Source organism: Equus caballus, chromosome 19, assembly GCF_041296265.1.
Source record: "Equus caballus isolate H_3958 breed thoroughbred chromosome 19, TB-T2T, whole genome shotgun sequence".
In the NCBI taxonomy this organism is placed as follows: Eukaryota; Metazoa; Chordata; class Mammalia; order Perissodactyla; family Equidae; genus Equus; species Equus caballus.
In genome coordinates this window covers 64,292,179-64,319,588 of record NC_091702.1, presented here as the reverse complement: position 1 = coordinate 64,319,588, position 27,410 = coordinate 64,292,179, and the positions used below count along the sequence as shown (strand labels likewise).

The 27,410-nt window shown below is 36.7% G+C and overlaps 1 protein-coding gene and 1 pseudogene across 6 annotated transcripts in view; one reads left to right on the top strand and one right to left on the bottom strand.

Annotated features, from left to right (window-relative positions):
• The window catches only part of SENP7 (SUMO specific peptidase 7), a 141,968-nt gene that overhangs the window by 5,999 nt on the left and 108,559 nt on the right, over positions 1–27,410 (bottom strand). For all 6 annotated transcript variants that reach the window (XM_001502084.6, XM_014732910.3, XM_014732911.3 and 3 more), the window contains 9 exons: positions 22,007–22,040; positions 16,657–16,836; positions 15,197–15,459; positions 13,199–13,332; positions 11,647–11,763; positions 6,846–6,968; positions 2,367–2,459; positions 1,604–1,728; positions 188–240 (listed from right to left, as the gene is read on the bottom strand). In XM_001502084.6, coding sequence (XP_001502134.5) covers positions 188–240; positions 1,604–1,728; positions 2,367–2,459; positions 6,846–6,968; positions 11,647–11,763; positions 13,199–13,332; positions 15,197–15,459; positions 16,657–16,836; positions 22,007–22,040 — 1,122 coding nt within the window. The remainder of the gene's footprint in view (positions 1–187; positions 241–1,603; positions 1,729–2,366; positions 2,460–6,845; positions 6,969–11,646; positions 11,764–13,198; positions 13,333–15,196; positions 15,460–16,656; positions 16,837–22,006; positions 22,041–27,410) is intronic.
• On the top strand, positions 22,130–24,553 carry LOC100062014 (RNA-binding protein FUS pseudogene; annotated as a pseudogene).

Here is a 27,410-nt window from a genome sequence, read left to right as displayed (position 1 = left end):
AACAGATGCAAGAAGAATAATAATTTCTCTTGTTTTCTTTCCTACCTCCAAAAAATACATCAAAGAATCATGAAACAGCAGAATTTAATTACGGTCCACCGATATCCATCATGGCCCCCTATTTTACGGATAAAATTATTGTATTCATGAGTCTTCCTTCCTTCACATTTATAAAGATCACACTTACTTGGGAATCCTCTGTAGCCAAGGATAGTGTTGAAGTAGCATGTTGATCATTGTCTAGTTAGAAATAACAAAGAGGTTATGAGTGTTTATGTTTAATACAAAGCATTTAGATAAGCATAACCTCTAATTTTTATACACAGTAGTTATTAAAGGGAAAAAAATACCTGGGATCTATTTAACTTTTTTTCATGGTTAACGTATGAAAACAAATTCAATCAACAGATAAAACTAACAATGGTTAGCTGTTATCAGACAGCACATAAAGCCCAAAGCCAAAACCTGAAATACCAGTTAACTGAGCCAGTTTCCAATAAAAAGATGATCTTCAAAGACAGGTCACTAATTGAAATGTCTGCTGTTTTAATGTGGAGGATTGTTAATTTCTCTAGTAATGGTTCTTCTAACCTACGATGTGTTGCATAAATACACTTTTGAAGCACAGGAGGATGAGAGAAAACTGAACATGATCAGTTGCTTTATCAGTTTTTCTTTCTCTCCCTCTAAAGAAGCATTCTGGCCAGTATTAATGGTAATGGCCATTATTAATTCCTCTTGCTGCTTAGGCTACAACTATAAAACACATAATTTTGATTTTTTTTCCTCAAAGAAAGTAGGCTTATTTAACTAAAATTTGGATTGTAACATAAGAAAATGGAAGAATTATAAGAGACCCCTATAAGATATTATAGTATTAATAAATAATTAATATTAATTATTATATTGTTATCAATATGTTAATATTACTAATATACTGTATTATATATTATTATCATATAGTAATACTAATATAAGAGATATTAATATATTATAGGAGATATTACCTAGCCAAATTACCAGTGTCAAGAAGAAGTGTGTTCATTCATATTAAGGAAAAAAGGGAGATTTCAAGCTATGCCTGAAGATCACAGCATGAATTCTTAGTCACGTTAGCAAGATTATTCCATAACAAGTGCTATTATAAAACTTGATATATGGGCTGGGCCCACGGCCTAGTGGTTAAGTTCAGCATGCTCTGCTTCGGTGGCCCGGGTTCACAGGTTCAGTTCCCAGGCATAGACCTACACCACTCATGAGTCATGCTATGGCAGCAACCCACAGACAAAATAGAGAAAGACTGGCACAGATGTTAGCTCAAGGCGAATCTTCCTCAAGCAAAAAGAGGAAGATTGGCAATGGATGTTAGCTCAGGGCGAATCTTTCTCAGCAAAAAAAACCCTGATAAAACAGTATAACTTAAGAATTACATTTGTCTATACAGGAGGCTGGGCACCTATCATGAAAATTTCAGACTTCTTATTCTTTATTCTAATAAGTTTAATGACAATAAATAACTATACTATCTTTTAACTTAATATTGTTCACTCTATCTTTTTACTGTTGTCATCATTAACACCATCATCTACGTGAAGCTTATCACCTATTGCTTTGTTGCCATGTTGGGACTGCTGAGCCTGGGCCTGCTGGGTCATGGTTTGTGGGAAATCTTCATACACAGCTTCTTCTAACCACGGAAAACAAATGACTGCAAGATACCAGTGAGACCTGTTGAAAAAGAAACACAATAACAAAAGATGGAAATGATGCAGAAGAATGTGTCCTAGAGCTACAGCTGGGAAAGCAGATGTGACAGATTTCATAGGGATTTTGAAGAAGCCCACTGTAATATCAGATAGAACACAGAACACACATTCCCAAACTAATTAAATTAGGAAGAAGACTCAGGGTGGAATCTGAGTAATTCAAACTTATTTACTTCCATACGATCAGTGTTCCCTGTTGGGGATCTGCTCTAATAAACAGACAGACAGACTCATAGTGTCACCTTTTTCTCTGAGTGCTTAAACGGCTTGTTCTCTTACATATTTGAAGATTCTTCCTAAAATCTTTTGACGTTTTATTTAGAAAATCTTTTCTTGAGTCCAAAAATAAAAATTCAATGTCTCCGTCATTATAGTCTTTAGGGCATTTGTAATTTTATTTTTTTCACTATACTTACAACATAACCACTGTCAAACCAAAATCCAAGATAAGTAACTCATTGTTTTAGCTATTTCTTTAAAAATAAATAATAATACCTGGGATTTATGTACCCATATTTTTTTACTGATTATTAATCTAAAAATATACAAAATATTTTTTCTGCGCTCCAAGTTTATTTTTAAATAATCTGAAATACTCACGACTCATTTACAGGCACAAAGATGTAATCTTTATTAAAGATGTTTATATGACGAGTCCATGTTCTTACTCTTTTATGTCTTCTCTGCGCCATTCTGGGAATATGAAAGAGATATATTTAGTATATAAAAAAATTTAAAATTTAAGATAAAGATTCCAAGAGTATTTTTTATATACCGAAAAATGCTAGGTTTAGTTTATTTAACCATCTTCTTCAAGATATATAACATTTAACACACTAGAAAATTATCTCCTTTTATTAACTCCTGGTTGTTCTTAAATTTGATCACTATAAACAATAATGTAATGGATAGAAGAAAGGCAACAATTTATAAAATGTTTTATAGATTCCAAAAGTGGCTCAGCAACTGAACACAGCTATATCTATTTATTCTGTTTAGTTTCATCTGGGCATGATACAAAATATTATCATTACGCCTTAGCAGAATTGTCTAAATCTTATATCTGTGACGAGGGAGGTGTTAAAACCTACTGGAAGAGGAGAAATGAGGCATATATTCTTAGATTTTTAAAGATGAAACTCAACTCCCTTCATTTCATATACAAGGAAACTATAGGACAACGAGTTAAGTATATCCAACATTCATCCATCTTTCATTTTATTTCTTCAACAAATATTTATTACGTTCCTAAGAACAAATAATGAAAATCATACACAATGACCTAAAGGAATTTACAAAATAATGAATGCAGAATAAAAAACTACAACAAATAACTAAAACGTAAGTGTCAGAAGAGAGACAAAGGAATTCTCTAATAGCATCCAGGAAAGCCATCTAGAGAAGTGTTAGGACACACGAACACCGTATCAGGGAGGTTAAGGAAGGAAGATAATCAAACCAAGTTTGGATGTCAAAAAATGTTGTAGGAAAGAGATGGCATTTAAGAGTGGCATAAAGGAGGTGGTATGTGACTTCTGGCTTAGTCCCTGAAGAACCTCTTTTTATACAGGGAATTATATAAATCATTAAGTCCTTATATATTTATATACCAAGTAATACAGGAAACAGACATTTTTGCCCCATCCCTGTTCATCTGAGTATCTAACCAGACTCACATTAGGAGTAAGATGGGATCCAGAATGGGCTAAAAGATATGGAAGGAATTAGACACTATGTACAAGATTAATTTCATAAATAATCGGAAGTCATACATTTACTGAGTTTTCTTACTTCAGAAAGACCCAACCATTTCAATGATTATAAACAACTATTTTCAGCCAGTGCCCAGTCTGTTCATTTGTTTCCATTTGGAGATCCTAAGGACCGACCCCTGGTTCTCCTTTGCTATGCTGATGTCTGGAAGATTTCCTGATTGTTCTAACCTCATTTGATTGGGAACAGATTAGACACAGGATGGGGCAAGGAGGAGAGACAAGATTATGGGGGCCACAACATAATCTCTTATTCTCAGTTCCTAACTGGGTAGAAAATCCCCAATTAAATGTCTAACAGTTCTCTCCCCATCCAATGATATACATGATTATTATCTTTTATTTTGAGTTCCTAGCATGTTCCACGCACTGAGCAAAAGGCACTGGGAATAGAACAGAAAATAAGATAGATGAAGTTCCTGACCTCATGAAGCTCATACTTTAGGATGAGAACAGAAAATGAACAAGAAAACAAAGAAATAAATTATTAGAAATCATGTTGTGAAATAAAAAAAGTCCAAGGAGAAGAAATTTTAGTCAGAAAATAGAGTTTTTCAGTGACTGTGAAGCTGGGGAGATACTGGCCAGGCCAAGGACATTGGATCGCATTGTCCTCCCAGCCCTTCAACCCGCCCCCGAAGCCTCTCAATAAAATGGTTTGATCCAAAAAACTTTTAAAAAAGAAAGAAAATAGGAAAGAACTTAGCATATTTGAAAACTGACAGGAGGTGGGCTGAGCTGAAGTATGGTAACTGAGGGGAGAGAATGTTGTAAGATGAGTTTAGGAAGATGGACAGAAGCCACATCTGGAAGGACCTCAGAAATCATCATAATGAGATTTTGTATCATTTAGTTTGCAATTTCCTAACACTAGTAGTTTGAGCCTCCTGTCAGGGATTTATTGGCCATTAAGGTTTATAACCCTTGCCACTTTGTTTCTGCAGTATCTTGTTTATTTTACACATTTGTAGAGATTCTTTGTGTGAATACTAATTATACACGTATCAGGCCAAGCATTAGTATGAGTATTTGTGTGTGTGCGCGCATACCCATCTATACATGTATGTGTATATATAAGATACTATAGTACTATATATAGTGTATATATATATGACACAATATAATATATACTATATATAATATACTATACTATATGTCTACTATATATATAGTAAATACTATATACTATACTATATATACTATATAGAGAGATTATACACTTTACTATATATATACTATATGTAAGATGCTAGAGAGAGAGAGAGAGATACAGTATATATGGTATATATACTATGTGGTACATAAAACATATACATAGTATATGTATCTAGTGTCTTACACATATATCTTACCCTGGAATACGCCACTCATGTAACTGTTTTGTATTACTTTTATATATGATCAGGCATACAATGCCTAATTTAAAAAATTTTTTTAATTTTTTAAAAATCTAAAAATATAGCAGAATCTACTTACTTTCATTTCCTCAATGTCTAGGTGGTATGCCAAATTCATAATCTCTACATTGACCAGTAATCTTAAAATAAAATGTGGGATTAAATGCATGGTACCAACTGTCAATTTCTATATCAATAAAATAGAACAGGAGGGCATCAGAAATGTTAAATATCAAATTTATTTAATAAATCTTCTCCTTCCATATAACCCTCTCTGCTAATCCTGAGTATCAGGAATATTTTCAAATTGCAAATTTTTCTCCGTAATTAATGCTGACAGGGATTGTCCGTCAATACAAGTTCCAAATCTATAAAGACACTCAAAATGTAGATGACCACACATCCTAGTTTGTCTAGGACAGCCCCGGCACACACGTGTTGCCCAGTGTTAACTATTAATAGAGGCTCCTTTTACTCTCTCAAGTGTCCCAATTTAGACCATAAATTACATGGTCACAACACTAGAAACAACAGAAAGAGCTTGAACTTTGAAACTGGAAAGCTACATCCAAATTCAGATAACTTATCTAAATTCTTTAAGCTTCAATTAATAAAGACAATGGCACTTATCTCAGAAGATTATTGTAGAATCCAACAAAATGACTTTATGTTCGCTGGCATGGTTCCAAGCAGGCTCTCAATAAATGTTAACACTCTCCCTACTCATACCCTCTTGCACCAACAATACAAAACACCTTATCCACTTAATTATCTTCTTACTTGCTTATTATTCCTATTATTTTAAAGGGATGAAACACACTCTCACAGCCACATTTTAAAGGCAGTCCAGTGCAACAGAAACTTCTCCAGACTGGAGGGTAGAAGATGAAGACATAAGTACCAACCAGTTCTGCCCCCAGCGGAGTCTGCCAATCTTCACCGATCTGCTTCCTCGTCTGAAAAACTGGGATATGACATACATGCCCCACATATCTAAAAGGACTTGTCATGAGAGAAAATAATATACAAACATGTACCTTATAAGTTGTAAAGTGGTAGATATATGTTTACACTAACTGTTTTAAAAATAAAAACTCTTCATTTTATCACAGGTCTAGCACACAGACTATCACACGCATTGCTGGGGCGGGGAGAGGGGTGAAGCAGCTCCATGCTACAACGTCCAAGCACTGCCGTCTAGGAAATAAAAACAACTCCCTCCTCCTTTTGGCCTATCCCTATCTACGGCTCCATAGGTTTAGCACTAACCAAAAAACATTTGGACAGAAATTCAGCTAAAGTGTGGGAACAAATATGTTATGTTGTATAAAGTTACATCAGTTTAAGTAGTATGTTGGTGACGGTCCGACTGGGAAAACAAAAACCACACTATATATTTAAGACAGATAAAACGTAATACAGAGAATTGGCGACACTGGTATAGAAAAAGTGCAAGGCCAAAAGAGAGAGCAGTGAGGCAAGCAGAGATGAGCACAGCAGGAAACTGCCATCCCCTACACAGAAGGGCCAGGGGAAGAAGCAGGACCAGAAGACACAAGCTGGAGCTCCAGCAGGTCTGTCCAGCGAGAGGAAACGGCCACTGCCAGAATCCAACGCATGGAGGGTAAGGAAGAAACAGCCTGGCTTTTCCCTGCCTCGGCCTCCAACCTCCAGTGTCCCCCACAGAACATGCAACTGGAAAGGTGGCCTGGCCTCCGAGTGTCAGCCTCCCCATCACAGGGAGCAGAACAGCGGAAGGGTGAGAAACGCCTCTCAGAGCACGCAGGCCAGGACAGCACAGGTGGGAATACAGCTCACTGCAGGAAGTACCACAAGAAGTTCTTTCACCAGGAGCATCAAAATAGTGTATTTTCCTCTTAAAACTTAAGTACATTGGAAGACTGACTTACGAAAGACTTGGATTATCTTCCGTTAAATTATTTTCCTTTCTCGTCAAGCATTTATAGAAAAAGCTACTAAAAATGTGACTTCGTTCGACAAGTTCATCCGATGCCTTCTCCAATATAAGATACCTATAAAGTAGCACACCACAAAAGTAAGTTATTTTTTAGACTTTACCTGGTCTTCACCCAATTCTCTCATATGTTCTAGAAATCTTCATTTTTATGTCTAGTTAGATTCAAAGCAATCTTGTAATTTGCTCTGATTTCAGCTTTATTTGTTCTTTAGTTACCTGATCGTTCATTAAGATCATTAAAGCAGAAACTGCCCACTTATTTATTCATTTACTTAACAAATATTTATGAAATTCCTAACGTGCCAAGCACCATATTTACACTAGACACACAAAATGAGAGGAAAGAAAAAACTACCTGCCCTCAGAGAGCTTACAATCCAAAGAAGTGAGGGCAGAAGGAACTATTAACCAAAGAATCACACAATCAAATATAAAACTGAAATTTGACACTCCTAAATAAATCTATGAAAATGTTAATAACTCTGAGACATGACTAATCTCTAAATACTTAGTCCACTTCTATACTAAAACAACTCTTCAACATAAGCTTATAATTCAATCATTCAGTGATTAAACCCTTCATAATTAAAGAACTCAGCTATTCTTAATAGTTCGTGTAGGTCTGAAAATGACCTTGTAATTGCTTAAAAAAAACAAAAAATAGGAGCCAGCCCAGTGGCGCAGCAATTAAGTTCGCACATTCCACTTGGGCAGCCCAGGGTTCGCCGGTTCGGATCCCGGGTGCGGACATGGCACCACTTGGCACACCATGCTGTGGTTGGCGTCCCACATATAAAGTGGAGGAAGATGGGCACGGATGTTAGCTCAGTGCCAGTCTTCCTCAGCGAAAAGAGAGGAGGATTGGCAGCAGTTAGCTCAGGGCTAACCTTCCTCAAAAAAAAAAAGTTAAAAATAATAATAATAATAAAGCATAAAAGACAAACACAACTTGGAATTTTTCTGACATGGTTAAGGGGAGAGTACACTACGTGGAAGGAGATGCAAAGGAAGCTGGAAGTGCTCTTCCTCTTGATCTGAATGATGACAAATGGGTGCATACATATATGAACATTCATTAGTTGTACCCTTAAGATTTATGCACTTTACTACTTGAAAGTTATTCGTCAATTTAAAAAATAAACAGAAAATAGTTTACAAAAAAGAGTCAGAATCTCCTCTGGGGCCGGCCCCCTGGCCGAGTGGTTAAGTTCACGGGCTCCACTTCAGCAGCCCAGGGTTTCACCAGTTTGGATCCTGGGCACGGACATGGCACCGCTTGTCAGGCCACGCGGAGGCAGTGTCCCACATGCCACAACTAGAAGGACCCACAGCTAAAAAATATACAACTATGTACTGGGGAGATTTGGGGAGAAAAATGCAGAAAAAAAAAAAGGTTGGTGACAGTTGTTAGCTCAGGTGCCAATCTTTAAAGAGTCTCCTCTGAAAAGCAGTCAGTGAGACAGAGACATGGGTGGTTCAGTGAAAAGTAAGTATAGAAAAATACTATTAGAATTGAATTAGAAATAAAACTTGATTAGTTAATTCCAAGGAAACATAACAAAATTAACACCTAAGATGATTCAACTCATCTCACAAACTATAAATTTGACACGATTAGGTGGATACAAAAATAAGTAAGATGTAAGATGCTTAACCTTTAGAAGGAGAATGATCATAATACCACCAAATAACTTTAAAATAAGGCAAAATATTTATAAGTACGATAAAAGAGATGCAAATGAAGTATTACAAAAGTTAATAATATTTGTTTAGAAGATTAGGAAAAGTTGTATGAGAGTACCACTTGAGAGAAACCTTGGAAGAAGAATAAAATTTCAACAGGTTCAGGGCTGACCCAGTGGCATCACAGGCTCCGCTTCAGTGGCTCAGGGTTTGTGGGTTCAGATCCCAGGTACAGACCTGGCATCGCTCACAGAGCCATGCTGTGGTACCACCCCACATAAAATAGAGGAAGACTGGCACAGATGTTAGCACAAGGACAATCTTCCTCAAGCAAAAAAAAAAGAGGAAGATTGGCAACAGATGTTAGCTCAGGGCCAATCTTCCTCACCCAAAAAAAAAAAAATTCAACAGGCTGAGAGGAAGGGGAAAGTATTCCAGAAAGCAAAAATAACACAGGGTATTAAGGCAGAAGAGCGCATAAAGATGGGTTTTGTCTAGTAAACTGTTTGTAATTCAATTCTGCTGGACTATGTAGTATGTGTAGGGTTATTAGTAGATGGCTGAAAAGACAGATTACTGTCATATCAACATCCTCAAATGCCAGGCTGTGTCTGAACTCATTTTGACTGGTAATAAGAAAAGCTCAAAGTTTCTAATGGGAATTGAATTCATGGATTAGTTTAAGAAGAATAATGGTGGTAATAATTTACTTAAGGGATAGGAAAAAATAGAGACAAAAGATATAAGGAGACTAGTTAAAAAGACAGACTAACAATTTAGGTAAGATAAGGAGTACTAGAAAGATCATGATGACAGAGGAAAGAGAATAAATAAATTTGAAAGACAGAATCTACTAAAAGTGGCCACTGAGTAAAGAGGCAAGGGAGGGTTAAGAGCCAATGATAATGGAAGGGGCCAGCCCCGTGGCCTACTGGATAAGTTAGGGGCACTCACTTTGGCAGCCCAGGTTCGGTTCCCAGGCACGGATCTACCCCACTCATCAGTGGCCATGCTGTGGCAGCATCCCACATATAAAATAGAGAAAGACTGGCACAGATGTTAGCTCAGAGCGAATCTTCCTGATTCGCCCTGAGCAAAAAAAAAAAAAAGAGAGAGACAATGATAATGGAGACTTCCACTCCCAGCCAAGATAATATAACAGGGACCAGATTTACCCTCCTGCTTGAAACAAGCAAAAAATAGGACAAAATATATGAAACAATAGTTTTCCAAACACTAGACATCAGGCAACCAAGAACAGTGATCCTTGAGAAACGGGAAACACACAAGGTGAGCTCCACTAATGCCCCAGCTTACTGCCTTGATGGCATCCAGACTGCAGCACAGGAAGGAGTAACCCAGGTGGAGCCTGACAGACCCCCTGAGTGGAGGAGATGCTGAGAGCTTGAAGAAACCAAGCAGCTCAAGTTTGCAGAAGAGAATACTGAAAAGAAAAGAGCTGTCTAGAAAGAGAACTCCAGACATCTGCAGAGAGTCCTCCTCAAGTATTTAGCAGAATATTGATCAGTGCATGTATATAAGGATAATATCCAAGCTTCGGGAAGGAACTACTTGGAAAGATTAGAGGGAAACCCAGCATCATGCAGGCTGCAGGAACAGTGCCGCTGCCTACCAGCCAGGCTGGAAAACCTCGTAATTCATCAGGCATTGGGTAGAGTACTCAGAGGGTCTTTCCTCAGTAGTGGGGATTAATTTGTTGGTCTCACCTAACAAATCTTAAAAAAGCAAGACCCTTAAAAGTCTCAAACTGTTTTTAATTTGTGTTAAATAATCTGTGTTTCAGAACAAAACTCAAGAATATTTATAGGAATATAAAAATACCCAGCACCCGGGGCCAGCCCAGTGGCATAGTGGTTAAGTTCACACACTCCACTTCAGAGGCCCAGGGTTCACATGTTCGGATCCCAGGTACAGACCTACATACCACTTGTCAAGCCATGCTGTGGAGGCATCCCACATACAAAATAGAGGAAGACTGGTACAGATGTTAGTTCAGGGACACTCTTCCTCAAGCAAAAAGAGGAGGCTTGGCAAGAGATGTTAACTCAGGGCCAATATTCCTCACCAAAAGCAAACAAAAATACCCAACATCCAATAAAAAATCACTAGACATGCAAAGAAGCTAAAAAATATATATATATAACTTACAACAAAGAGAAAAATCAGTCAGTTCAAATCGACCCCAGAACTGACATAGATGTGTGAATAAGCAGAAAAGTACATTAAAAGAGTCATTAGAACTATATTCCAAATGTTCAAAAAGTTAAATAGAGACACGGAAGACATAAAAAAGACACAAATCAAACTTATAGAGATTAAATCTACAATGTCTGAGATGAAGAGAAAATGATAATGTGAGATTTTGAGCCTAAGTAACTAGAATAAGGATAGTATTATCAGTAAAACAATAGGGCTTAGGCAAGATGACAATAAAGTTGGTTTGAGAGGGGTCAGTGAAATACTCAGTGGGAAATATCTGAAAGAATTGTTGGAAATGTAGGTCTAGGGATAACAATCCACAATGGGGGCTAGACACAAATTATCTTTGCCCCCGAAAGTTTATAAAACTTCCCTATCTATACCTTCAGCTTGGCCATACAAAAAGTTGACAATTACTTTTTAATGGAATAGTGATATGGATTTGTAAAATGACAGTCAACTCTTGGAGCGCTTAAAGGTATGATAGATAACTACACGGAGTTGCTTCTTCTCAATTCCCAAACTCATCTGTAATGATGTTAAGTACTTCCTTCACCACAATAATACCGTACTCAAAGAAGTATAAATCAGAAACAAACAAACGAAAACAAAAAACCAGTAACTTCTGAAGTATATAGTATCAATGGGAAGTAAAGGAAACTCAATTAGTCAACTCTAGTAAACTCTGGTAGGCAAAATTTTTCAACTCTCAAATCTTAGTAGGTTATTTTTAGCTAGAGATAAAATACTTCAGAGATAAAGACATTTATTTTAAGATTCACAACAAAACCTGTAAAACAAATGAGAAGACCATTTATCATTGTACTTACTTAAGGTAAAAATCAATGATTACATCATTAAGAAACTCTCCTTCTTCTAAGCACTCCAGATCTTCATTAGTTACACCTAATCCCCCTTTAGTAGGTGGTGGAGGATATACAATCAACCTTAAAAATAAAGTTAAAATACCTTGGTATTGAAAAGTCTATTATCAAAAACATTTGCTATATAGAACAATACAGGGCAGTAGGATTCAATAACTAAAATGTGTAGGGTAAAAAATATTTGACAGCATACAAGCAATTACATTTTCCTCCCTTTACTTTCACAAGCTACTAATAGTACTCTCATTGAGTGTCTTTTCACTTCCAATCCTTCCCGTGTGGGCTGGTATCAATACTTATCTAATCAATATGTATCTCATAATCAGTTACGATGCCATTGAGGATGTCTCTCTTGTGCACAATTTTTAACTTTCAACAAACTGATGTAATAAATCATAGAAGACTGGCCTATGCTCCACTTTCCACCTCTAAGTTTGAATCCTTAAGACCAGTTCCCTTCCATTTAGTAGAGCCAACAGTCAAAAACTAAGTTCTCCTACTGGTGGATAGTCTACACCAGCAGCTGGGCAATAAAGAAATCAGATGGGAGCTTAGAAGGCAAGTGTCCCATAACAAGGCACTTACAATGTGAAATTCAAGAGAACATAAAGGAAATGGATAATTAGAACACAACCAGAAAGAAGTAGAAAACAGCTGACAACTAATTAGGCACCTTTCTTCTGGCACCCTCTCTTAAAGCCTAGAAATAAGAGCAGTTGTGAATTCCTGGCTATAATCTTGGAATAGACAGGGTGGTACTTGTTGCACAAATGTAGCCAATAATAAAGGTATAATATATACTTCTTGAACCAGAAAGAGTCAACAAGATAAGAGTTATCCACAATTGATTTAATCTTGGTAACCATGGTGCCTAAATCAAGTAAGAATATGTGAAAATTTTAAATGCTAATATGACATCACTATTTTATTGTCTGTTTTCCTATCCTATGCTTTCATTTGCTTTTTTTTTTAAACAGAGAAAAGGAATCACATAGAGGAAAAGAAATCATCCTCAAATGCACAGACTTCCCATTCTGCCTTACCACGATGAGAAGATATATAAAAGATGAAATATGAACAAAGACGCAACTTCTTTGAAAGGGAAGTTCTGATAAACTCCAAAACACCTTAAATCAAGGCACACGAGTAAGCGATGTCACTTTTCCTATCACATATTCAGACATGGAATATATAATCTTAAAAACCATACAGTGCTATTCAAATATTTTCAATAAATGCTTTAATCTTACCAAATTTGACATTTTGGCTGTCATTTCTGTCTTACTGACATAAAACTAAATGAAATGGCACCAACTATTTTTTTAATAAAATTTTTTAACTTTCTCATAAATAAAAAATAATTATTTCCATTATTAACTGTCAGAGGTGAAAGTAAAACTCAAAACATTTAAAAAGGTAAACTACTTAAAATCAGCAACATGAATGAAAACTACTAATGTGCCCACCTATTACAAACGGGCTATGACACGGTACATACTTCTGAACAGGTCCAGTGTGCCTGACTTCTCGCCATTCTTCGTCTGGGTTAGAGGTGATAGAAAGTGAGTAGCAACCACTACTTTGCTTCTGCAGGAAGGTGTAAGTAGGCTTGGCTGTATCGATGTTTGAAGGCTGACAGGAAATGGCAAAGAAAAAGTCTGCTTATAGATACAGAAATACATATTAACTCTCAAAAGGACAAAGTCAAAACCTAGACTTGTAAGAGAAAATGTGACTAAAAGAAACTCATACCAATGAGTTACATCTACACCTTTAGAATTTCTACAAAGACATAACCAAATCAAAATAATACTTTTGATCAAAAGATACCATATATACAATGGTAAAAGATTAACTTGAAGTGTTACTTAGAGATTTGGGTTTTATAATTAAAGAAGAATCTGAAAACTATGCAGTTCCAAATGAACAAAAGAGGTGATAAAGACAAGGAAAAAATAAAATTTAAAAGAGAGACCAAAATGTCTTTATAATAACATAAACTGATATTGTACCATTCAATGGGAAAGTATGATACAAATTTGTATATATGATGCAATTACCATGTGAAGTTTTTACAAGCTTATGCATACAGAAAGGTAGTGGGGAAGTCTTACACCTCATCTTCCACTAACGTGGCTTTTCCATAGGCGTTTATTTAAATAGCAGATTAGCCCCAGACCAAACCCGTGCGCACGTGCCATAGCAAACTTAATAAACACTGTCCTTTCTACAGGTATTTGGCAGAGATAGACAAGCTACACGTATATTACCAATCTCCCACAAAAATAAACACAACATTTTCAAACTTATATTGTTTCACGATAATTTTAGACTTACAGAAGAGTTGCAAAAAACAAACAAGCCTCTCCCAGACTCCCGTAACCTTAACATCTTATATAACCACAGCACAATTATCAAAACTAAGAAATTAACCTTGGTATAATAATACAAAGTAAACTACAGACTTTATTCCGATTTTACCAGTTTTTCCACTAATTATCTTTTTTCTGTTTCAGGATCCTACAATTCCTCCATCTTTCCCTGTCTTTCATGACCTTGATATTTGTTAAGAGCATTGGTCAGTTATTTTGTGATAGGGTTTGTCTGATTTTTCTCATGATTAAATTGAGTTTATACAATATTGGGAAGAACACCACAGAAGTCATGTTCCCTTCTTGGTGCATGATGTGACAGGGGCATTATGTCACTATGTCTCATTACTGGTGAAGTTAACTGTAAAGTTACTACTTTTCTTTCTATAATTAATAAATATTTTGGGCGAGAGACTTCGAGATTATGCACATTATCCTGTTTCTCCTTAAGTTTTCACCTATTGAGGCAGTCCCAGTGGCCCAGAGGTTAAGTTTGGCATACTCCGCTTTGGTGGCCCAGGTCCGGTTCCTGCGCATGGACCTACACCACTTGTGCCCACGCTGTGGTGACAACTCACATACAAAATAGAGGAAGACTGGCACAGATGTTAGCCCAGAGCAAATCTTCCTCGGCAAAAAAAAAGAGGAAGATTGGCAACAGGTGTTAGCTCAGGGCAAATCTTCCTCAGTAGAAAGAAAAAAAAAGTTTTCACCTATTAAATTTAGCATCTCTCAGTGGACCTTGCCTGCAACAATAATAACTGGAATTTCTAGTGGTGGTTTTATATCTCTCTAATTCCTTTTACAATTATTAATTCGAATATTTTTCTAAGAAAGAACTGTCCCTTATCTACTATTTATTATTTATTTATTCATTAATTGTTATTTACTTGTATCAATATAGATTCATGGGTATTTATTTTATTCTTTGATAATAATCACTTGCTGTCATTATTGATTTTGTTGATCAAACTGTTCTAGCTTTGGCATTGGGAGTTCTTTCAGGTCAGCTCCTGTGCCCTTTTGACAAAACAAAGTATTTTGAAATCAGCCTAATTTCAAAGGGAAAATTTTTGCTGACCCTCCTCCCTCTCCCTCCCCAATTACATTAATCACATGCTAACCTGGGATATTGGTTTCATCTTCATTTCCTCAGCAGCAGCAGCAGGGAAAGAACAAGTCGAGGCACAGTAATAATGAATAAAAGAACTTTCTTTTGAAGAGAATTTCTGAAATAATGGAAGTGCCTGAACCCAAGACAACGGATAAGAAAGCTCTAATTCTCCATTGGTTGTACTTATTTCTGTCATAATATCTTTCAATTTCAGTTCTTCTCTTTGTGAAATAGGATTGTGTAGCTCAAGGAAAATGAATTCACTGGATTTTGCTATAAAAGAAAAAAGAAATTTTTACCAGTAGCATTATTTTTCAAGGAGATTATAACTAAAATAATTTAATTATTAATAACAGCAAGGTTGGTATATAACCCAACAAAGTACTTTGTATGTTAGTTAATAACTCAGGCAAATTAAATCCCAAACTAGGCCATTAGTAACCTAGAACCGAAACTCTCAGTTTTTAGATGCCTACTGCATTGGAATGGAAACTCCACAACGGTACTGACTGCTGGATCTCCAGTACCTGACATTTAGTAGGTGCTAATAAACTTTGTTAACGAATGTATGAATAAAGGAACGAATCATTAGTAAGCAATTAATTATTTTTCTATAGGCTTCTCCATATATAAAAATCTATCAATTAAAAAAGTATGCCAATCAAACATTTCCTTCAAAATCATCTTTGATCAATCATTTCAACAGTGGTCTCAAGTGACATTCTCTCCCCTGATAATGATCATAAGTGGCTCATTATATTTCCCCAATTTCTCTACTATTTAATCATGAATTTTCCCAACTAATTTGGAAGTAATTAGGACAGCAAAATAACTAATTAAAGGTATAAAATTCAGTCCACTACTTAACTACTTTAACCTTTAATGTACAAGGGAGTTGGGGGGGGGAAGGTAGAGAGACCAAAGAGGTAAGAACGAACTTCTAAACCAGACTACTTTAGGAGTTGGAAACTCAACAAAGTTGGGAAATATCTCAAGATGCATATATATAGATAAGTGTTAGAGGAGCATATAGAAAAGTATTCAACCCAGTCTTAGAGCAATGATATATAAGTAAACTGAGTTTTCTTTTGTAGCAACTAAAGAAAATGCTGAAAGTAAACACCTGTATTTTATTTAACTCTGCTGCTGATTAGTCTTTTTACACTTCATTATGAAATAAGAGCAAAAAACTCCTAAGAACGGCAACCACAGATGGTAACTGATCAAAAGATAAGGTATTCCTTTTGTTTTAGAAGATAATTTCACTTAACTCAGTAAAATTATTAGGAGAAATCATGAAATAAATAATTTACCTTACATAAACTTAAGGAATAAAATTATCATTAATTCAATGAACTTAATTTCAACTAAATGAAATAATTACATTCTATTAATTATTTTAGAATAAAACTACTTTATTTATAGGACTTCTCAGGTTATTCTGAAATTTAGAAATCATTCTATACTCACACTGCTGGCTTAATACAGAGTTTTCTAGTTGGGTGTGAATCTCTTGAAGATAATTTGAAGAGACCCAGAGGAAAACGATAGCATGATTCCTTTTACTGTGATCATCATCCTTACTTTTCCATAACCCAAACCTCTTTAAATGTGTGGTATCCACTAGCAATGAAACCTCATTCAGGGATACTGAAACAAATAAAAGATAAACTCATAAATTAATCTACTTAGGAATACAACATTTACGTACCAAATGACTCTTTAACACACTACATTTTTCAATAAAAATTATATGCAAAGTTTTTCAAAAATATTATTTCCAGTGCACTTCACTAAACTTAGGTAAAATACCCCAAACAATACTATTAGATTAAAATAGATAATATTACAATTAGAAAGGGCCAAATAATTATTAAATGATAATTAAACGTAGAAATTTAGTCACAGGGTCCATCCATGTTGTTGGAAATGGCAGGATCTTCTTTCACACGGCTGGACAATATTCCACTGTATAGATATACCATATCGTTAGCCATCCATCTATCAACAGACACTTAGGCTCTTCCATATCTTGTCTATTGTGAATAACACTGTAATGAACATGGGGGTACAGATCTCTCTTAAAAATTCCGTTTTCATTTTCTTTGGATATATACCCATAAGTGGGATTACTGGATCATATGGTAGTTCTATTTTTAATTTTTTGAGGAACCTCCATACTATTTTCCATTGTGGTTGCACCAATTTACATTCTCACCAACAGTGCACCAGGGCTCCCTTTTCTCCACATCCTCACCAACACTTATCCCTTGTCTTTTTGATGATAGCCAATCTAACAGGTGTGAAGTGATATCTCCTTGTGGTTTTGATTTGCATTTCTGTGATGCTGAGCACCTTTTCATGTTCTCATTGGTCATTTGTATGTCTTCTTTGGAAAAATTTCCATTCCATTCATCTGCTCATTTTTCAATCAAATTGTTTGGTTTTTTGCTATTGAAGTATGAATTCTTTATACATTTTGGATATAAACCCCTTATCAGATATATGATTTGCCAATATTTTCTCCCATTCCATAGGCTGCCTTTTCATTTTGTTGGTGGTTGCTGTGCAGAAACGTTTTACTTTGATGTAGTTCCACTTATTTTTGCTTTTGTTGCCTTTGGTTCTGGGGTCAAATCCAAAAACTCACTGCCAAGATCAACATCAAGGAGCTTACCGCCTGTGTTTTCTTCTAAGAGTTTTATGGTTTCAGGCCTTATGTTTCAATCTTCCATCCATTTTGATATATATAGTAGGGTATAGTAGAGATAAGGGTCCAGTTTCATTCTTTTGCATGTGGCTGTCCAGCTTTCCCAGCACCGTTTATTGAAGAGACAGTTTTTTCCCCATTGTATATTCTTGGCTCCTTTGTCAAAAATTAATTGACTGTATAGGCAAGGGTTCATTGCTGGGCTCTCGATTGTGTTCCATTGATCTATGAGTCTGTTTTTATGCCATATCATACTGTTTGATGACTACAGCTTCATAATACAGTTTGAAATCAGGAAGTGTAATGCCTCCAAGTATGTTCTTCTCAGGATTGCTTTGGCTGTTTGGGGTCTTCTGCTGTTCCACACAAATTTGAGGATTGGTTTTTCTATTTCTGTGAAAAGTGCCATTAGAATTTTGATAGGGATTACACTGAATCTATAGATTACTTTGGGTAGTATGGACATTTTAACAATATTAATTCTTCAAATCGATGAGCACTGTAACTCTCCCATTCTGAAAACTGTCAGCGAAACTGGCAGCAAAGACAAAGATTAAACTAAAAGAAAAGTGAGATTCTTCAGAAAACTTTCTCAGTATTTCTTCCTCATGCAGCTCACAGCCCCAAATAGTTGATACTATTTCTGTGAAATCCAGAAAACCACTATTAATCCAAACATTCCAATCTTTTAGTATGAAAGCTAAATTTTCTTTAGGAAGATCACTTTTAAAAGTTTCCCTTTAAAAAAAAAAGAGAGGAATTTAACACCACCATCATAAGAAAAATTTACCTCATTATGAAATTTTCCCCCAATATTTGGTTTATTCTGTTACAGGGCAACATATGGTAGACACTGAGAGTGGGAGTGGCTCTCACTTTTCCTACCTACTGTTAGGTATCTTAGTAACAGAGCCCTAATTTTACTTAGGAAGCAAGATACTCAGCCTTTAAAAACTCTGCTTCCTAGCTTCCTTTGCAAATAGATAGTGTGGTTATATGACTAAGTTCTAGCTAAAAAAAATGTAAGTAGAAGAGGTTAGGTGGCATGCACATCCAACAAGGCACAAGAAAGGCCTGAGACAGGTGGTATGTGCCCTTCTTACCATGTTCCCCTTCCTCCTGCTTTCTACCTGGAACACTAACACGATGGCTTGAGTATGAGGAGCCATACGAAGCATGAGACAAATGTGAAGATGAAAGTCATGGGTCAGGGATGACAGAATAGAAAAATAAAAGAGCCTGTACCCCTGAGGACCAAAGAAACACCACATCAGCCCTGTCAGGTCTATCTCTGCATTTCTTCTATGTAAAGGAAAAATACACTATTTTCTTTAAGCCATATCCAAACATAATTAATGTCTAATATAAATATGGATAAATCAATTTTTCTCTCAGCTGCTGTAGGAAAAGAATTAACATTTATCCCGTAGGTTTCTCATCTATAAAAACCTTTTATATGCGTGTCTTGTTTTTAAAAGATTTCTGTAGACGGGAATTTAGCATAGACAGGATTTAGGAAAGAAGACTATTATTTTCCTCTTCCATTATAAAATAGTAAACCCATTACCACTGACAAGAGTATTTTTTCACAATTTTTAATTAAAATCATCATTTAAAAATCCTTTGGGATAGAAAAGTTAAAAAAGAAAGCAATATTTGAAACAAAGTACAAATATTAACTATGAAACCTAAAATATAATTTTTTTTATTTTGAGGAAGATTAGCCCTGAGCTAACATCTGTTGCCAATCCTCCTCTTTTTACTGAGGGAGCCTGGCCCTGAGCTAACATCCGTGCCCATCTTCCTCTACTTTATATGTGGGACGCCTGCCCAAGCATGGCTTGCCAAGCGGTGCCATGTCCACACCCGGGATCCGAACTGGCAAACCCCGGGCCGCCGAAGTGGAAAGTGTGCACTTAACCGCTACACCACCAGGCAAGCCCCCCTAAAATATCATTTTTGAGGTTTGTAGCACAAGAATGAGAGTAGCTATGTTACACAGGTTTTTAGCTATAGATTATAGTTAGATGTAGTGAGATCACCACAGAAATGCAGATCAAAATCACAATGAGATATCACCTCACAACTCTTAGATCGGCTATTATCAAAAAGACAAGAAATAACGAGTGTTGGCAAGGATGTGCAGAAAAGGTAAGCTTGTTCACTGTCAGTGGAAATGACAATTGGTATAGCCACTATGGAAAATAGTATGGAGGTTCCTCAAAAAATTAAAAATAGAACTATCACATGATCCAGCAATTCCACTTTTGAGTACTTATCCAAAGAAAACAAAGACACTAATTCAAAAAAAGTATATGCACCCCCATGTTCATTGCAGCATTATTCACAATAGCCAAAATATGGAAACAACCTAATTGTCCATTGATGGATGAATGGATGAAGAAGATGTGGTATATATATACAACAGAATGCTATTCAGCCATAAAAAAGAATGAAACCTTGCCATTTCCAACAACAGGGATGGACCTTGAACACTTTACGATAACTGAAATAGACAGACAAAGACAAATACTGTATGATAACATTAATATCTGGAATCTAAAAAGAAAAAACCAAGCTCATAGACAAAGAGATCAGAATGATGGTTGCCAGAGGCAGGGGGATGGAATGGGCAAAATGGGTGAAGGAGGTAAAAAGGTACAAACTTCCAGTTATAAAATAAGTCATGAGGATTTAATGCGCACCATGGTGACTACAGTTAATAATACTGTAATGCATATTTGAAACTTTCTGAGAGACTGCATCCTAAAAGTCCTCATCATAAGAAAAATAATTTTTGTAATTATATATGGGGATGGGCATTAACTAGACTTGTGGTGATCATTTCACAATATATACAAATACTGAATCATTATGTGGTGCACCTGAAATTAATGTGTCAATCACACCTCAATTAAAAATAAAGAATTTGAGAGGTACCTCTGTTACACAGGTCTTTAACCTTAGATTATGGCACTATCTTTTACGAAATTATTATTTCTTTTTAAATTGTAGGTCCTTATTTATTCTAATTTCCTAATTAAGAATGTCAATATAGGGGCTGGCCACGTGGCCGAGTGGTTAAGTTCGCACGCCCCGCTGCAGGCGGCCCAGTGTTTCGTCAGTTCAAATCCTGGGCGCGGACATGGCACTGCTCATCAAACCACGCTGAGGCGGCGTCCCACATGCCACAACTAGAAGGACCCACAATGAAGAATATACAACTATGTACCGGGGGGCTTTGGGAAGAAAAAGGAAAAAAATAAAATCTTTAAAAAAAAAAAACAATGTCAATATATTTATTCCGTGCCTTATATATTCTTACTACTTATAGTAGCTTCCTAATTACTAGATTCATTATCATAACACATAGCTTTGGATTCTGTACATGGGTGTCTGGGGAGTCTAATTAAAGTTACTTTGATCACATCTTCAGTCTTGGAAGAGAAGCTTGCTCTTCCCTAGTTCATTTCTAAAATGCTATTTGTGTATATTTTTCTTCCTTATTCTTTTCATAATTCATTCTCTAAAAAGACTATTTTCTATTGTCTATTAGTTGTTTTCTTAGTGTCATTATTTATTCTGAAAGGTTTTAGCTGGGGAGAGAATAAGAAAATGGTCTGAGTCTCTACAAGGTGCAGGTACATTTTCCAATCTACTTTGCCTTACTCAGATAAGAAATGGTATAAAAAAAATCTCTCTTAACCCCTACACAACACCATTTTACATGTTTATGTGCAACATTAAAAATTTTCCTTATGCTTCCTTTCTTATAGTTACTATTCTCATCCAGTTTTATCTACCAAAAATCTTCTTGCTATCAAAAATTTTATTTCTGTTAACACCAAGAAATTACCATAAGTCTCTTAATATTAGCTGACTTGAAGTCATTAAAACAATAGTATACCATTTTCAGTCTTACAAAATATTTTAACTCCTTTTGAAGTTGCCAAAAAAAAGTGTTAAGTTGAAACACATTAATCTTAGTTTTACTTAAATTCTGGAAAAAATTATGGAACTAGTTGCAGAAAGGTTTCAGAATTTTTGCTGACCAATTACTTTATGCTCAAAATTACAGTGAAAATAGTTCATAAGACAATGATAGCTTACCTTGAAATGGGATCTTAATATACTTTGTTGTGAACTAAAGGAAAAATAAAAAAGCAAAAAATGAGTTACCACTCAAAACGTGTTACTATTCAAAATTTTCAAATTTTTTTTCTTTTTCAAACCACAAGTACATACTCAAAGGCTAGACAAAAAGTGCTCAAGTCTTTTTATCAATAAACCAAAAAAATGCTTCACTGTAAAGACTTAGTTTTATGGAAGTTTAAGAACACTGCACAAGTAATTTTAACTCTCAACATGTTCATTTACAAAAACCAGTAAGATTTTATTTAATATATTTTCCAAAAATGTTCCCTGAATATTTAAGAAATAAGACAAAGTCCAGAAGAAACTGCCAAGAAATCTCACAAGGAGTCACTGACTGGTAAATAAACCACAACACAGGGTTTGATTCTTGGCTTTGCCAACATTCCCAGTATTCATCCTTCTTTGTTCCACGTTACAAATTCCCTCCTGACCGACAATTCAGCAAGGTTCTTGGCTCTTTCTGCTTCTTCTGTACAAGGACACTAATTTTCTCTAGGTACCTTTTGTACATATCTGACCCCCTTAAGTTAGAATAAACTCCCAGGAGTTGTGGAGCACCTAAATCTCACGTGTACCATCTAAAATAAACTTGTGCTTTGAAGTTTGTTTCTCCATTAATGCCAAATGAATTCATGCCTATTTATTTATTCTTTGGTTAGGTTTCTCTTTTGATCAACACATTTATGAAAGTGATGACCAAATCAGGGGTACAGTCTGTGAGCACAAAACAAAATCAAAAATAGTCTTGAGTCAGTCCTCGAGGCGTCGGTGCTCCGTAGCGTTGGAATCTTGTTGCTTGTCGGCCTGTGCGCGCGTGCGCGGACATGGCCTCAAACGATTATACCCAACAAGCAACCCAAAGTTATGGGGCCTACCCCACCCAGCCTGGGCAGGGCTATTCCCAGCAGAGCAATCAACCCTATGGACAGCAGAGTTACAGCGGTTATGGTCAGTCAGCAGACACTTCAGGCTATGGCCAGAGCAGCTATGGTGGTTCTTATGGACAGACCCAGAACAGCTATGGCACTCAGTCAGCTCCCCAGGGATATGGCTCAACTGGTGGATATGGCAGTGGCCAGAGTTCTCAGTCGTCTTACGGGCAGCAGTCCTCCTACCCTGGTTATGGTCAGCGCCAACTCCTAGCAGCACCTCGGGAAGTTACGGTAGCAGTTCTCAGAGCAGCGGCTATGGGCAGCCCCAAAGTGGAGGCTATGGCCAGCAGTCTGGCTATGGTGGACAGCAGCCAAGCTATGGACAGCAGCCAAGCTCCTATAATCCTCCTCAGGTCTATGGACAGCAGAACCAGTACAACAGCAGCAGTGGAGGTGGCGGAGGGGGTGGTGGAGGTAGCTATGGCCAAGATCAGTCCTCCATGAGTGGTGGCGGTGGCGACGGTTATGGCAATCAGGACCAGAGTGGTGGTGGCAGCAGTGGCTACGGGGGAGGCCAGCAGGACCGTGGGGGCCGTGGCCGGGGCGGTGGTGGTGGTTACAACCGCAGCAGTGGTGGCTATGAACCCAGAGGTCGTGGAGGTGGCCGTGGAGGCAGAGGCGGCATGGGCAGAAGTGACCGTGGTGGCTTCAATAAATTTGGTGGCCCTCGGGACCAAGGATCACGTCATGACTCTGAACAGGATAATTCAGACAACAACACCATCTTTGTGCAAGGCCTGGGCAAGAATGTTACAATTGAGTCTGTGGCTGATTACTTCAAGCAGATTGGTATTATTAAGATAAATAAGAAAACTGGACAGCCCATGATAAATCTATACACAGACAGGGAAACAGGCAAGCTGAAGGGAGAGGCAACAGTATCATTTGATGACCCACCTTCTGCTAAAGCAGCTATTGACTGGTTTGATGGTAAAGAATTCTCTGGGAATCCTATCAAGGTCTCATTTGCTACTCGGCGAGCAGACTTCAATCGGGGTGGTGGCAATGGTCGTGGAGGCCGAGGGCGAGGAGGACCCATGGGCCGTGGAGGCTATGGAGGTGGTGGCAGTGGTGGCGCTGGCCGGGGAGGATTCCCCAGTGGAGGTGGTGGTGTTGGAGGACAGCAGCGAGCTGGGGACTGGAAGTGTCCTAATCCTACATGTGAAAACATGAACTTCTCTTGGAGGAATGAATGCAACCAGTGTAAGGCCGCTAAACCAGATGGCCCAGGAGGGGGACCAGGAGGCTCTCCTATGGGTGGTAACTATGGAGATGATCGTCGTGGTGGCAGAGGAGGCTATGATCGGGGCGGCTACCGAGGCTGAGGCGGGGACCGTGGGGGCTTCCGAGGGGGCCGGGGTGGTGGGGACAGAGGTGGCTTTGGCCCTGGCAAGATGGACTCCAGGGGTGAGCAAAGACAGGATGGCAGGGAGAGGCCATATTAACCTGGCTCCTGAGGTTCTGGAACAGCTTTTCTTCCTGTACCCAGTGTTACCCTCATTATTTTGTAAACTTCCAACTCCTGATCTACCCACGGGTTTTTTGTGTCGGACTATGTAATTTCCATACTTCTGGTTCCCATTAAAAACCATCGTTTTAGTTAAAAAAAGAAAAAATGGTCTTGATACATGAGTACCTAAATTAACTACCAACAGAGTTCCAAATAAGGAGCAAACAATGTTCAGTGAAACCACAGGTTTACTGTGACTCCATTCTTTCGCCCATTTAAAAATTATTTCATTTTGCAGTTTCATAAATATACTCACATTTCACAGTATAAGTTGGCCACTAAAGCCAAAGTTGAGCAAAAGAGCGTGTAAGCTATAAGCTGAGCTTGGGGTTCAAATCTTGCCTATATTACCTCTGCCACTTACACAAATAGTAAGTAGGTAAACATAGGTCACCTCCTGAACCTCTCTCAGCTTTAGATGAGACCCTTAACCAAGAGGAGCCCTTATGGTTAGACACTAGCACTTGATTAAGTATGTTAACTAGTTTAATTTAGTCAAATACACCTTACTATTTTCTGTCACTTTCACACAACTGCTATATATATTTGGTGTATATTTTCCCTTGCCAAATTTTTTTTTGACCTGTTTCGCTGGGACTTTAATCTCATAAAAGATATCTTAGCAAATGTAATTAGTTATACAAATTAATATAAGGAGTTTTTGCTTTTGAGATTTTACAGTTATTACTACAAAATTATGAACTAGAAATAATGCATCCATATCTTTGGCCTTTACTTTCTACATTATTCTCTCGTTCTCCCATCATAAGTATTCTTGTCCTATGAAATCTTTCAGCTTGCCAAGGATCTGACACTCATTTACACCGCGGTATGGTGATTAAGCCAACATGAAACCTCCCCCAAAGGCAACTTTATTCCCAGCAAAAACTTAATTCCCCAGTTAAGAAAAGGAGAAAGATGTTTTTGTGGCAGTAAGGTAAACCAGTTCTCTGAAATCATATCACATCTATCTAAACTTAAGAATAAAGCTGAATGTTCCATTTTATAACTTCTTACAACAGCCAGTACAGTTCTCTGAACATAATATGTACTTAATAAACATTTTTCCTATCAACAAAGCTGAGATCTAAAAAATGAAATGTTCACATCCATTGCAGCTTTCTTAACGCTAAAAAAAAATAATAACTTAAGTGTCCAACTATAAGAAAATGGCTCTAATTTATGTAATAGTTTCCCACTATAGGCATTTTTCTAGTTAAGCTAAATTGTCACTATCTTGAGAGTGAGAACAATATCTCCAGCGTCTACAACAATACATAGTAGACGCTCATTAAACGTCTGGAAAATGACTGAGTTTAATTCTCTAATAAATTTACTCCCCCAAAATATTTCTTTAATTTCTAAATTACAGAGAGCATCATGAACTGGGTCTGAAAAAGAATATATGTTAAAAGGTTTCTGAAAAACTCAAAAGTTTTAAGACTTTTACCCTTTTCTCATTTTTATGTTATTCATTATTGTTTTTTAATTTTTAAAATTGCTTATGCTTCCTCCATCATAAAATAACTTTTAATTTTTGCAGAGTTCCTCTCACCCTTTCTTCACATGCATATATTCTACCTGCATATATTTACTTTAATCTACTAAACCACTTTCCTATAATTAGACATTTAAGTTTTTTAATTATAAGAAGTGTTCCAACAAAAGAGACAAATTTTTAAGACCTACTTTATGATATTCTTTGAATATTTACAGTCCCCTACTATTTGTAATGGCAAAATACTAGGATAACTGAAATGTCGAACAGTCAGGAATTAAGGACAATCCAAATATCCTAAAATAGCAACAGGAATTAAATTAATTGAACGTAATTAAGGTAAGTTACAAAAGACTATGCATGATGTCATACCCTTTTGTTTTAAACATACATATGTATCCAACATGAAGAATATGGAATGATATACCCTGTAGGGTTAATAGCAGTTGTCTCTGGATCAGCACAATTATATGGGTTCTTTAAATTGCTCTTTTATTCATTTATAGTTTTCTGCTTGGTTTTGTTTTTAGCCCATAACAAGCCTACCTGACTGTGTAAGAACATAATCAATATATTAATTAATGAAAACCCATTGTTGAGTATTTATGTTGGATTTTCCTCCCCTAGATAATCAATTAATGATACAGATTTAGGTTATTCACTTTTTTGCCATTACAAAGAACTCAACAGAAAAAAATAGTTAAACCTGAACTTAAAATAAAAAAGCAAAATGGGGGGGAAACTGTGAATAGTGAACAAATTTCCTTAAAGAAAAAGAATTGTAAAATCATCCCAGGCCTGCCAAAATCAATAATATTTGAAAACGAATGACCAGAGAATATTAATTTTAAACCAAATTGCTCTTGTGCTCTCAATCAAAGCAATTTTAACTATATCACAAGCCCCCACTATTTGTAGTTCCCAGAATTTGTTGGATTCACATGTGATGTTTACTCTATTGGGATTAGCTCTTCCCCCGCCTGGTCACCAAGTGAACATGTACCTTATGTCTTAACTCATATGCTGTCTCCTCTGTGAAGTCTTCCCTGATTCCTCCAGACAGATATCGGTACTCATGCCCATACGCACCCTTCTTGTAGATATTTCCATCATACATTTTACCATATTGTAAAGTAAACATCTATTTACATATCTGTCTCTTCCATCGCACTACAAGTTCCTTGAAAGCAGAGACCACGTCTTATCATTTCTTTCTTCCCTGCCCTATTCTTAACACACTTAAATATTAATAAAACTTCTAGGAAAATACCTGAGTTATAATCTGACATAGTCAATTCAATTCAACTAATGTTTCTAAGTGCCTGTTTAGGTGTAGTCATTTATGGAAGGTGTAAAGGAAATAAACGCATGGCTCTTCACCAGAAGATGCTTAAAGGCTAATGGACAGGTTTAGGCAAG